The following is a 14,324-nucleotide window of genomic DNA, read 5'->3' on the forward strand; positions in this document are numbered from 1 at the left end:
CGAGGTGTTGAACCTGATGGCCTGTTGCCGTTTTTAACCCAAATTAACTATGTAACAGATTTAGAGGCTGCTTAATGAGAAACATGGCTGCAGCTGATTTAGTGTTGAGGTTTCAGTCTAACTTTGTTCCTATTTGGTTTATGTAGTAGCATGAGCAAAATCGTAGTGAAAAATCACTATCACTCTACCCTAGCATTCCCATCCCAGTTTGCCAGACTGTAAATGTCTCAGAAATAAGCTCTCCTCCAGCCAAGACTCCTATTCCCACAATTCCTTGCACCCTGCGGTTTTTCTTCTCAGAACAGCAAGGAACTATAGGAATTAGAATCTTGGCTGTAGAAAAGCTGACTAAGGTTGGACTGGGCCGGCAGCACACTGGGCAAAAATCTAGTGGGCCCTGGCCAATGTGTACCCAGTGGTCCCTGCTTACCCAGGCCTGCTCCCCGCACTGAAGTGCATGTGTCAATGCTCCCTAAGCCCCCATGACAAGTGCAGATGGTGAATGGTCACAGGGCATTCTATAGGAAATTTTAATATTTCATCTTGACTGGTATTTTTTCAGGATGGTTCTTGCAACCTCTGGTATGCACATTTAGTTCAGTTAAACTGAAGTGGCAGCATTCTGAAACAAAGTGCACTTAAGTACTAGATTTCATCTTGTCTATAAAAATAGGAGTGTCAGTTCTTTGGTTACCTGGGGTCTGCCTGTTTGGTTTGTCTTATCCTTATACCAGGAAGGAGTTACACTTCTACACCTTCTAAGAGCAAAACTTTTTTTGCCTCCATAGTTTTGAAATTGAATGCAATTTTCAGCTCATTTGAGCCAGAATATACAGTTGCTGAGCTTCAGTGACTCTTAAATTCGAACTCACAGGAGAAAACGGATATCATCTGTTGCAGAGGGCTCGAAAAAAGAGGATAAATATGCAGATGTTTTTGCAGAATCCTGGGACGGAGGTCTCTCCCTCGGTCTGTGCGTGGAGTTAGTTGCTGATAAGCAGTCAGATAATCAATGGAATCTTAAGCAAGTGGATACTGAGAGTCATAATGAGCTGCCAAGTGCAATGTCTGAGCTTTCAGATTAACCTGTGAATATTTCTTATGCTGTATTTAACTTTTAAGGTGTCAAATCCATTTTATGCAGAAAATTATTATTGCTGTAAATATTTCTAGTTTATGGGAGCTGCAGAAGGAGTTGCTAGATTTAAAAGTGGGAATTAAAGAGCCACTAAAGAAGACTTGTCATTGCATTGCTCTAAGTGAAATATTAAGAATTAATTATTTTACTTTTCTGCTCTAGGTTTCCGTAAAGGTATTGCTAGCTAAGCTTTCAGTTTCAGCCTTGCCTAATTTACCATTGGCAGACTACAATTTTACTTATGATCTATATTAGTCCCTTTTGTTCTATAATCCTCCAATACAAAACAAAAAATAAATGAGTCATAAAGGGCTCGTTTACAATGCCCCACATAGTGTGAAAAATAATTTTGGAGGCCATTCACTAATACAGTGCTGACTACGCTTTAGTCAATGTCCTAATACTGCTCTCTTCACTGAGCGCCAGATTTTTTTTAGTGCACTTGCACTTGCACCAACCAGGTTAAGATTTATCCCTATGGTCTATAGGGGTCTAGAGGTATTTTCTTATGTAACCTGCTAAACTAAATGAAACTGTTTTCTTAAAGTCTGCATGGAGAAAAACAATAAAAACATGGCATAATGGGTATCCCTAATATTAAGGCCAATTCTGTAGGCTGTACAGGAATGTAAAGGAATTTAGGCAATCTTCTGTAGTATGCAAAAATTATGAAATCCACTTCTAGGTCACTTCTATGGATGGTCTTTAAATTGACAATACAGTGTAAGCAGTTATACCTCTCAGGCGCTGAGGCTCTGTCCAAATGCTCCTGCCCCACCATAAAGTTGACCTTAGGACAATGCACTATGTAATAAAATATACCGTATATACTCGAGTATAAGCCGAGTTTTTCAGCCCCCAAAATATGCTGAAAAACTCTACCTCGGCTTATACTCGGGTCAAGCGCAAAAACGGTCGCCGGCGTCCAAGAATAGTCAACGGCGTCCAAGAATAGTCGCCGGCATCCAAGAATGGTCGTCGGCATCCAAAAACGAGATTGGGAGCAGAAACCCTCAATTTTTTGATTGAAATTTACCAGAAGCTGCTGCATTTCTCACCCTAGGCTTGTACTCAGCTTATACTCGAGTCAATAAGCTTTCCCAGTTTTTGGAGGTAAAATTAGCTACCTCGGCTTATACTCTGGATCGGCTTATACTCGAGTATATACGGTACTAAGTTTGCCCAGGAGCAGTATGCCTTAGCAACCAATCAGCACATAGAAATGACTGTCACCTGTTTTTATTATATTATTATAGTTTCCCATAATGTGGGGTTTGCGACAAGATGGACTTGGTATTCTTAGGACTATGGGGATCATCTGTTAGAACCAGAGAATTGATTGATGAAAGCTTATTTGGTTGCTATAGGTTACTGCACTGGGACAACTTTGTTCAGTTAATGAGCCCCATTAAAGAGGCTGTTCACCTTTGAGATAACTTTTCATATGATGTAGAGAGAAGATTCTGAGACAATTTGCAATTGGTTGTCATTTTCTATTATTTGTGGTTTTTGAGCTCTTTAACTTTTTATTCAGCAGCTCTCCAGTTTGCAGTGTCAGCAATCTGGTTGCTAGGGTCCAAACTAACCTAGCACCCATGAAGTAATTTGAATAACAGACCGGAATATGAATAGGAGTGGGCCGGAATAGAAAGATGAGTAATAAAAATGAACAATAACGATACATTTCTAGCCTTACAGAGCATTTGCTTATTAGAAGGGGTCAGCGACACCCATTTGAAAACTGCAGAGAATCAGCAGAAAAAGGCAAATAATTATAAAACTAAAAAATGAAAAGTTGCTTAGAATTGGCCATTCTATAACATACTTAAAGTTACCTTAAATGTGAACCACCCCTTTAAGGAGCAGTTAAATATTTTTTTTTACATTGCATTACACTGTGTATATAATTGTTTTCTCTGTTTGTAGATTTTAGCTACCTGAAACCAAAGCTGTCTTCAGATCTTCCAGCCATTACAGACCGGTCATTGTCTACCTCACCAAAGTGACTCTTCCATCGGTAAGAGGATCCAACAGACCTTCACTTCTGTTATCCCATTCTTTCCTCTGTTTGGATCTTACTTACTTTATTACAGAGTGATTCTAAAAGCAAAATATATTATCCCCAACCAAAGGTTTGGGCTAATAGAGCCACACTCCGGTAGGTGGTAACCGTAGACCTAGCCAGCGCTAGCACAGCAGCACCAGGAGGGAGCTCCTTGTGCAAACGGCCATGTTGGGACATGCGCATAATGCGCTTTTGATATCAAGTGCATGCGCATAACGGTCACGTTGTTGCATTTGCTCACTATGTGCAACATGGCTGCTGTGGTGCAGGTACTCTTAAATGTTTTGGTTTTTGTTTACTCTGGGTACCTTGTACTTAAAGGTAACTAAGTTAGTGTAAATACATATTGACCACAAAACAGTTTAAGGCATCATATTCTTCATTAGTGAAAGATCCTCAAAACCTTGGATCCCAAGAATTCAGAATAACAGATCCAATATTGTACACCTGATTTATACCAATGATCATAAAATGTATATTCCATATAAACTTAATGGTTAGAGGACTGTGAAGATTTTGATTCATCCAGGTCATGGTATATCTCGTATAGGTAATTCTAAAACAACTGGACTTGCTGGGTAATCACTGAAGAAAAACAAAGCAATGTGGTATACGGAGTCCAGTGTAGTGAGGAGTGCACAGATTTATACATTGGGGAAACAAAACAATTGCTCACCAAGTGAATGGCTCAGCATAGGAGGGCGAACTCTACAGGGCAAGACTCAGCTGTCTTTCTACACCTAAAGACAAGGGACACTCTTTTGAAGATAACAATGTCCAAATCTTGGATAAAGAAGACCGCTGGTTTGAAAGAAGCGTGAAAGAGACGAGTCAAGGTGGAGAAACCATCCCTGAACAGAGGAGGGGGCCTTCGACACCACCTGTCTCTACATACAATGCTGTTCTAACATCTGTACCCAGCGGTTTCAGAACACTTCACACATCCATTCATGCAACTCTCACAAATAATACCTGTTTTAGGAGTTGCACGATACCTTGGTAATCCTATAACAGTAACTACAAAACAATCACAACCTCTGTGAGTTTCAGATGTCACCTCTCTGAAAAGTTACAATTACCATTGTGATTGGATTAGTGGAAGAGTTTATATGATGAGGACTTCCCACACCAGTCAGTTGAACTGTAGAAGCTGCTCGGATGAGTAGTGAAACATCTTCAATGATTACTCAGCAAGTCCAGTTGTTTTAATGGTTAGAGATAGGATTCTTCTATACCCCTTACTGGCACTTTTACATGTCTATGTTACCAGTAAGTGAGAAATAAATGCCAGTTACGAGGATGTTGGCAATTTTACCTCTTTTTCTAGACACTTCTAGATATGAATTTGATGCATTTATATCAAAGCATTGGTGAGCAACACATGTTCATCATTTTAAACATTTCCCCCTTTTGTTTTGAAAATAATTTGTAATTTTTTCTCAGTTTAAGTGGAAAACTGGAGATTTGGACATAATTAAGGTTGCAGTTTTCTTGGGTGTCTATTTTTTACCAGATAAATTGTAAAAATGTTGCTTGTTGTATTGAGAATACCCTAGAAATATAGAATATACTATTTATACGATAGCTTATAACTAATAAAAGGCCTTTTTGTGCAAAGGGACCTTCAAAGGGAGGCTGGGGTTCTGTTCAAACAGAAGGTTTATTTCAAGTCAATGACATATTGGGTGCTATCTCCCACCTTTCTACCTTAAATACATTCAGTTTGATTGGGGATCTGTATATTTGTGTATAGATGTCTGCCAGTTGTTAAGTAACCATTTGTTAATTACTTTAAGGGGGTTATTTACTAAACTTTGAATGCCAAAAACCTGAAAAATAAGTGTTTTTTGGTATAAAATCTGAATTTTGAGTGGAAAAAAACCCACAATTTTTTGGGATTTATTATACCCCAAGGAATCCGGCATCTCAGACCTGCTGAGGTTGCTTATAAGTCAATGGGAGAAGTTCCAAAGATTTTTTGATCTGCGCTGGGTTTTGTGCAATAATCTGAAGATTTTGGGGTTTCTGAAAAAAACTTAGTTTTCGGGTGGATAATCTGAAAAAATCGTACGTATTTTTCATGATTTTTTCTGGGTTTTTTCTTCCACAAACAAAATTTTCAGATAAGCGTATTAACAAATAAGGTGGAATTACCAGTGCGAATTTGGTCTGAGTTTTTTCAGAAAAAATTTAGATAAATTCGGACTTTGATAAATAAAGTCTCGATTTCATAATTCTATAGGTCTCATTTTATCCGGATCCCTGAATTCTTAATGGATAAAATTAATAAAACGGGTAAAGCTCAGAGAACTTACATCGATATGACATCGTTTTATGGCTTGTATAAATAGCAACAGTATGGGGAGGCTATCTGACTAAGGTTCTTAGTTGAAAACTTTGACTTCACTTTGGGGGTGGGGTGTTTCCAGGTTGCCCAAAGACTTAGAGAACCAATTGTAAACTATAGATTTCATCTATCTGTCTATCTCTATTCACTAAGGGTCAAATATCGAGGGTTAATTAACCCTCGATATTCGACTAGGAATTAAAATCCTTCGACTTCGAATATCGAAGTCGAAGGATTTAGTGCAGATAGTTCGTTCGAACGATCGAAGGATAATTCCTTCGATCGAACGATAAAATCCTTCGAATCGAACGAATCGAAGGATTTTAATCCAACGATCGAAGGATTATCCTTAGATCAAAAAAAGTTAGGCAAGCCTATGGGGACCTTCCCCATAGGCTAACATTGACTTCGGTAGCTTTTAGATGGCGAACTAGGGGGTTGAAGTTTTTTTTAAAGAGACAGTACTTCGACTATCGAATGGTCGAATAGTCGAACAATTTTTACTACGAATCCTTCGATTCGAAGTCGTAGTCGAAGGTCGAAGTAGCCCATTCGATGGTCGAAGTAGCCCAAAAAAACCCTTGAAATTCAAAGTTTTTTACCTTCGAATCCTTCACTCAAAGATAGTGAATCGGCCCCTAAATCTTTTATTTCTCTCTCTTTTCCATCTTTCCCATTTTTGTAACTGTTCTTTGACATTTATAGCTTTTTTTCCCGGAGTTGGTGTTAATGTACTTCATCTATATTTAAGTAGTGACGTCAAAGGAATAATAGGTTTACAATAAGGCCTTTAGGATATATGTCCAGCTGGATTCTTTCTGCCATCATTAATGTTAAACCCTTAAGAATCGACTTGTTTTCTACAAACCCTTATGTCTGATAAATGTCAGAGCAGATGCATTAATCACATTAAAAGGTATTTTCTATATGCTCTTTAGCTGCCAATCCGGAAGCTTCCGCAATAAATACTCATTGCTGTCAGCGAGGGATTTTGACTGCTAGTGTTGGCTTGAGAGGAAGGAAAGGGCTACACATTCCATCAACAAAAAAGTTCCATGATTTTTTTTATTTCTGTATGTCCATCAGGGCTGTTTTGCCTTAGCACTTGTAGCTGGTAGCAACAACAAAACTTGTAGAAAACTATAGTATTAGAATATTAGAGGTAAAGGCAGCACTTTTCAGTAATTGATGATTATTGTCTATTTACAATCATAAACTAAAAAAATATTTTTTTTATTATAAGATATGTCAGGGAATGGAGACACTTGGTAATGGATTCCAGAAATGATGAAAATTCAATAAAATACAATGAGCCTTTCAGAACATGAATGATCTTTGACACACCTTTGTTTGTATTTTGTTTGTTGTTATTTTGTCATCTGTGTTTCATGCAAAATATTGATTCAATCACTATGACTTTAAGGGGGCTATTTACTAAAAATCCACAATTTACCCTTATTTATAAAAAAAAAAACACGAAAAAAAATGGATCGACAAAAACCACAACATTTTCAGATTGTCGCATGAAAACCACAATCTTTTTGGATTGTCGGATTTGATGCCCGAAAAGTCAGAATTTTTGTGAAATCTGTGGAAAAGCCCAAAATGTTTGGTTTATTGTACTAAACCCAATGCAGACAATAATATCTTAAAATTGCAAATTGTCGAAACAGCAAAAAATTTGCCAAATGCACTGAAGTCAATGGGTGACAACATATCTTTTTTTACGCGCAACAAATTAAACTTCAAATTTTCTCACCGTTTGGAGTCTGTGGGCTTTTTTTGTGGTGAAACCTGATGAAAAATTTTGCTTATCTTTCTTAAAGGGCATGTAAAGGAAAAAAATAAAATCCAATTTTTACTTTCTTTAATGAAAAATAAACCTATCTCCAATATACTTTAATTAAAAAATGTGTACCGTTTTTTATAAGAAACCTGACTGTATGCAGTGAAATTCTCCCTTCATTTACTGCTGTGGATAGGAATTGTCAGATGGTCCCTAACTGCTGAGCAGGGAAACAATCATACTTATGAACAGCAGGGGGAGCCCCTGCCTTACTTCCCAGCCATGCAGAACTCAAGCAGCTTTGTTTATGATGATCCCTAAACAGCCCAGACCATACTGAGCATGTGCACAGTCTTAGTCTTGCAAAGATGTATAACAAAGTTACAAGATGGTGACCCCCTGTAGCCAACTTTGAAAGCATAAATTATTTGTTTGATTAGGCTTGTGGTGCAGTAAGTTCATGTTTATATTTAGTATCCAAAATACAGCATTTCTAGCCTTGTTCTATTTTAGACTTTACCTGCCCAATAAAACAAGGTGGTAATGCCACAGATTTTATGTATTTAGTACAGGTATGGTATCCATTATCTGGGACAACTCGTTATCCAGAATGCTCCAAATTATGGAAAGGCTGTCTCCCATAGATTTCATTTTATCCAAATAATACAAATTTCCCTTTTCTCTGTAATAATAAAACATGTAATTGATCCAAACTAAGATATAATGAATCCTTATTGGAAGTAGAACCAGCCTAACGGGATATTTAATATTTACATTATTTTCTAGTACAGTTATGGAAAGATCCATTATCTGGAAAGCCGCAATAAAATTAAAATAGTAATGGTGTGCACAATGGACAGTATTTATATTGGAGGAAAGTTCTTCTTGCTTTTAAAGGAGAAATAAATCCTAAAAATGGATACAGCTTAAAATGCCATATTTTATATAGTGAACTTATTGCACCAGTCTAAAGTTTCAGAATCTCAATAGCAGCAATGATCCAGGACTTCAAACTTGTCACAGGGGGTCACCATCTTGGAAAGTGTCTGTGACACTCACATGCTCAGTGGGCTCTGAGCAGCTGTTGAGAAGCTAAGCTTAGGGCTCGTCACTAATTATCCAGCAGAAAATGAGCTTCCCCTGTAATATAAGCTGATGCTACAGTGCTGATTATTAAATTCTGATGCTAATTGCACTGGTTTCTGTGCTGCCATGTAGTAATTATCTGTATTAATTACTAATCAGCCTTATATTGTGACATTTCTATTCTATGTGTACTGCATATTGTGAGTGGGTCCCTAAGCTCAGTAAGTGAAAGCAGCACAGAGCATGTGCAGTGAATCAGCAGAAAAGAAGATGGGGAGCTACAGGGGCATCTTTGTAGACACAGATCTTTACTGCTACAGGGCTGTGGTGGCCTTGGGCTGGTAAAGAAGCACAAAACATAATTTACAACATTTATAGCTACTTTTTTAGTTAAGCTTTAGTTCTCCTTTAATAAGAGCAGATACAGCTCCCTCTTGCACTGTGGGACTTAGAAACCCGTTTCAAAATGCATAGCGTGTAACTAGAGGAATTAAAAACGATGTTCGGCATTTGTTTCTGCAGCTCTTTTAGGCTACACAATGTTTCCGACCTGGGAAATTGCTACTGCTTGGACCAGCCCCTATCAAAGTTAGTTCTAGGGAACTGTCCATACCTATAAAAATGTGATAGGATTGTAGACATAATATTAAGATTATATATTAATATATTAGGGGCTGATTCACTAAATTCGAGTGAAGGATTCGAAGTAAAAATACTTCAAATTTCGAATGGTCGAATATGGCTACTTTGACCATCGAATGGGCTACTTCGACCTTCGACTACGACTTCGAATCGAAGGATTCGAACCAAAAATCGTTCGACTATTCGACCATTCGATAGTCGAAATACTGTCTCTTTAAAAAAAACTTCGACCCCCTAGTTCGGCAGAAGGGGAAGGTCCTCATAGGCTTGCCTAACTTTTTTTGATGGAAGGATATTCCTTCGATCGTTGGATTAAAATCATTCGAATCGTTCGATTCGAAGGATTTAATCGTTCGATCGAAGGAATAATCCTTCGATCAAAAAAAGTTAGGCAAGCCTATTGATCGAATTTTCTGCGCTAAATCCTTCGACTTCGATATTCGAAGTCGAAGGATTTCAATTCCTAGTCGAATATCGAGGGTTAATTAACCCTCGATATTCGACCCATACTGAATCAGCCCCATAATGTGTGTTTGAAATACTTGTAATTGTTATTTTCTTTTACAATTATTTTAATTCACAGAAAGCTAAAATGATGACATGTATCAGATGTTGCTGAGTTTTCCCTTTAGAATGAACTCTGATAAGATGTTTGAAGGAAGCACTGCGTATAGAATATCCTTGCAGGCTAGATTTTATTATCTGTTCTAGCAGACAGCTGTTTTGCTTGTGCTATGAACCTATACTAATATGATGAATAGAGTCAGCTCAAAGGCCAATGGACATCTCTTTCCTAAAAAGATAAACAGAGTTATTTTGTCTTGAAGTTGCCTTTCATTTCCTTCAAAGCGTACATGGGGCAACTGAAACCAGTTGGACTATCTTGCCAGACAAATACATGGAATTTAATCTAAAGGGAATCGTATATTTTTTGTAAAAGTGACTTATTTTTATACTTTTATTGCAAAGGCTTAAATTCTCTTATTATATGAATATAAAGTGTATAAATGAACATTAAGAGGAACGTGTTTAATATGAAAATCACATAAATTCTCATTAGAACACTCCGAAATGTGTATTGGATATATTAGGGGCAGATTTATCAAGGGTCGAAGTGAATTCGAGGGAATTCGAAATTCGATGTAATTTTTTGGATACTTCAACCATTGAATATGCTACTACAACTTTGAATTTGATTCAAAGTAAAATGGTTCCAATATTCGACTATTCGATAATCGAAGTACTGTCTCTTTAAAAAAACTTCGACTTCAATACTTCACCAAATTAAACCTGCCAAAGTGCTATGTTAGCCTATGGGGACCTTCTAATGCATTTTTCGAAGTTTTTTGTAGTCGAATGAAAATCATTTCGATCGATCTCTGAAGTCCATCGAATCGTTCGATTCGAACAATTTAATCGAAGGATTTTACTTCGACCGAAAAGCCGTCAAATTCGGTAAAAAAAACTTCGACTTCGATATTTGATGTCGATGGTCGAATTTCGAAGTATATTTCACTTCGAAATTCGACCTTTGATAAATCTGCCCCCAAGTGATGAGCAAAATTCTTCGCCAGGTTTTGCCGTGAAAAAGACACCCATAGACTCCATAGGTGAAAAAAATTGTGGCATGGGAAAAATATTATTGCCCATAGACTTCAATGAATTTGGTGAATTTATTGCTGTTTTGCGAATTTTCAGATTCGCTCATCCCTAGATATTGTATTTATTAATGTCATGCGTTGAAATAAAATTCATCTATTTGTAAAAATGAAAATATTGTCTTAGTATTTTGACTTTTTCTATGACATTTTTAAATGATTTTGTTTCACTGAAAATTGTTTCTTGATGAACTGGGGAAAAAAAATTATTAACATTTTGAGGGGTATTTACAAAAACTGGCGTTTTCTCACTATATTAAAAAAATTTTGACCAAACTCCCAAACCCGAATACATGTGCGCAATAAGTTGTGTCAAAAAAGTGCATCAAATCAAATCATGCAACTTTTTTGATTTGACGCCGACTAACAAATGACTTGAAAAAGAATTTGAAATAATAGGTGAAAATTTAAGAAGCTTAAATGTTTTGAAAATGCTCACATTGTGCATGGACACCATAGCCTTTAAAGGTGAAGCAACTCTTATGGGGTTATTTATCAAAGTCCGAATTTATCTCAATATTTTATGCTACAAACTCCGATCAAACCCGCTCAAGTTTTTTTCGCTTATTCATCATTACATTTTCCCGAAAATTTGCTGTGCTGGAAAAAATCAGATTTTCACTATTTTTTTCGGATTTTTCACCGAAAACTTCGGGATATTGCACGAAACCCAGCACACATCAAAAAATCATTGGGACTTCTCCCATTGATTATATGCAACCTCGAAAGGTCCAAGATTCTGGATATTCCATTCTCTTGGTTTAATAAAGTCCGAAAAATTTGTGATTTTCAAAAGTCCGATTTCAAGAATTTTACGTGATTTTTGCATTCGAAGTTTAGTAAATAACCCCATTAAATTCTCGAGTAAATGGAGTGATAGAAACATTTCTATTAATGTAAATTCCATTCTGAGTTTTTTTCTTATTTTTTGTTGAAATAAATCTCAGCCTTAATGAAGATTAAATCTCAGCCTTTGATCAATTGGCCCATGACATGCATGTTATTTTTCTCTCCCTATTTCCCTGATGATATAATAGAAGTGAATGCAATTTGTTATTTTTCCAAATCCGTACACTATTTCAGATATTCATTTAGCGTCCAGATGCACTTAATTTTTTTTTGCCTGTCATTAGAAGCTGGCAGTGTGTGAGATGAATAATTGTTAAAGCAGCTTGATTTGTATGGATACCCCATCTGGCTTTTTTTTAAAGTTCTTATCTGTGAATCATTAAAAAATGAAATTGTTCCTCCCAGGTGGAAGAACAAAATTAAATGAGTTCTCAGTAATAAGGGCAAACATACTTTTTTCTAATTATTTAGCAATTAATATAATACCCAACAGGCAATAACTTACAGCCATGGAGAGGGAACTGATCTGAAATTCTCTTAAAGGGAAATATATTATTAAATCTAAATCAGTTAGGAAATGGGAATGTGGAGACCCCGTTTTAACGGTCACAGTTACTATGTAAAATGTCCCTTCTTTGTACTTTCAAATTAAATGGGTATGGGTATGCAGGTATGGGTATGTAGAAGAATTTTTGAAATTCGACCATCGAATTAAAATACTTCGACTTCGAAGGATTTTTTACCGAATTTGGCAATCGAACGAAAATCGTTCGATCGTACGATTAAATTGTTCGAATCGTTCGATTTTTCAGTGATCGATCGAAGGATTTTCCTTCAACCTCTAAAGACTTAGAAAACTGCTGTAGAAGGTCCCCATAGACTAACATAGCACTTCGGCAGGTTTAATTTGGCAAAGTATTGAAGTTGAAGTTTTTTTTAAAGAGACAGTACTTCGATTATTGAATGGTCAAATATTCGAACGATTTTTACTTCGAATCGAAGTAAATTCAAAGTCGTAGTATCCTATTCAATGGTCGAAGTATCCAAAAAATTACTTAGAATTTCGAATTTTTTTACTGTGAAAATTCCCTCGAATTCACTTAATAAATCTGCCCCTAGGTGTAACATGATCGCTGTGTTGACCCATGGCATATTTTCCTGTATTGCCACATCTTTATGAACTGTGGTGGATGTACCATCTGCTGTTCCATGTCACTGTTGTATGTCTTAATGATTTCAGCAACGTTTCAGGCTTTTTATTTGAAACCCAAAGATAAAATTTTGCCAAATGTCAGAGTTAAGAATTTTTTTTCCCCATTAGGTAAAATTGTAATTTTGGGTTTACATTTAGGGGCACATTTACTTAGCTCGAGTGAAGGAATGGAATAAAAAATACTTAGAATTTCAAAATAATTTTTTGGCTACTTTGACCATCGAATTGGCTACTTCGACCTTCGACTACGACTTCGACTTCGAATTGACGTTTCGAACTAAAAATTGTTAGACTATTCGACCATTCAATAGTCGAAGTACTGTCTCTTTAAAATAAACTTCGACCACCTACTTCGCCACCTAAAACCTACCGAGCATCAATGTTAGCCTAGGGGGAAAGTCCCCATATGCTTTCAAGCCAATTTGGTATCGAAGGAAAATCATTAAATCGATGGATTCAAATCCTAGAAATAAATGTTTTTCCCTTTAAAACAAATTAATAAATAACCCGCTTGATGTACAAAGATTCAAATCATGCAAAGATCCGTTATTCCGGAAAAACCCCAGTTTGCGAGCATTCTGGATAGCTGGTCGCATAAGTGTGTGTGTATATATATATATATATATATATATATATATATATATATATATATATATATATATATATATATATATATATATATATACATATATATATATACACACAAAGCCAGCACTTTGGCACTAGTGGATTAGCCAAAACATTAGTCTACACCCAATAGACAACCTATTGTTTCACCTTAAAAGGATACTGTCATGGAAAAATGTGTTTTTTTTTTTTCAAAATGCATCAGTTAATAGTGCAGACTTCTGTACTGAAAACAGTTCCCTGGTAGATATAAGAACAGCAAACAAGGGAAAGCTGTGCTCACCACCACTTCTTAAAAATACCAGGCGGGGGCGCAACGAGGCCGTGACCACAAAATACATATAGTCAAATACAAGAGTCCTCTGCACTCAACCCATTATCAATATAATTAAGACAGAGACATTTTGTGCATACTGCTACTGAAAAATGCCTTACCCTTTAAACAACACAGGGATTGTTTGTCCATATATTGCAATATATTTAAGCTGAACAACTACGTCAAAGTCATCCCATATCTGGCCAGTCCTACGCTTAATTTTATATAGATATAAAAACAGCACTCAGTAGTAAAAATCCATGTCCCACTGCGACTTCTTCAGTTACACTGAGTAGGAGAAACAATAGCCTGTCTGAAAGCACATGACTAGGCAAAATGAACTGAGATGGTGCCTACACACCAATATTACAACTAAAAAAAAATACACTTGTCTGGTTAGGAATTAAATTTTACATGGTAGAGTGAATTATTTGCCGTTTTTAACAATGTAATTTAGAAATAAAAACGACACCATAAAAGTTATGACAGGATCCCTTTGAGCCCTATAATTCTGGAAAGAAAGCCTGTTTATTTAAAGAAAACAAAGGGATAGGGGACGTAGTCTTCAATATTCTCTTCATCACTGCAAGCCTGTCA

General features: G+C 36.5%; 1 protein-coding gene across 1 annotated transcript in view; it reads left to right on the top strand.

Moving 5' to 3' along the window:
• LOC121394351 overlaps nucleotides 1-3,332 on the top strand; it is a 103,727-nt gene extending 100,395 nt beyond the window's left edge. The window contains exon 4 of the mRNA XM_041565177.1: nucleotides 3,065-3,332. Coding sequence (XP_041421111.1) covers nucleotides 3,065-3,079 — 15 coding nt within the window. The 3' untranslated portion in view covers nucleotides 3,080-3,332. The remainder of the gene's footprint in view (nucleotides 1-3,064) is intronic.
• The last annotated feature ends 10,992 nt before the right edge of the window (nucleotides 3,333-14,324 follow it).

Source organism: Xenopus laevis, chromosome 5S, assembly GCF_017654675.1.
Source record: "Xenopus laevis strain J_2021 chromosome 5S, Xenopus_laevis_v10.1, whole genome shotgun sequence".
NCBI lineage: Eukaryota > Metazoa > Chordata > Amphibia > Anura > Pipidae > Xenopus > Xenopus laevis.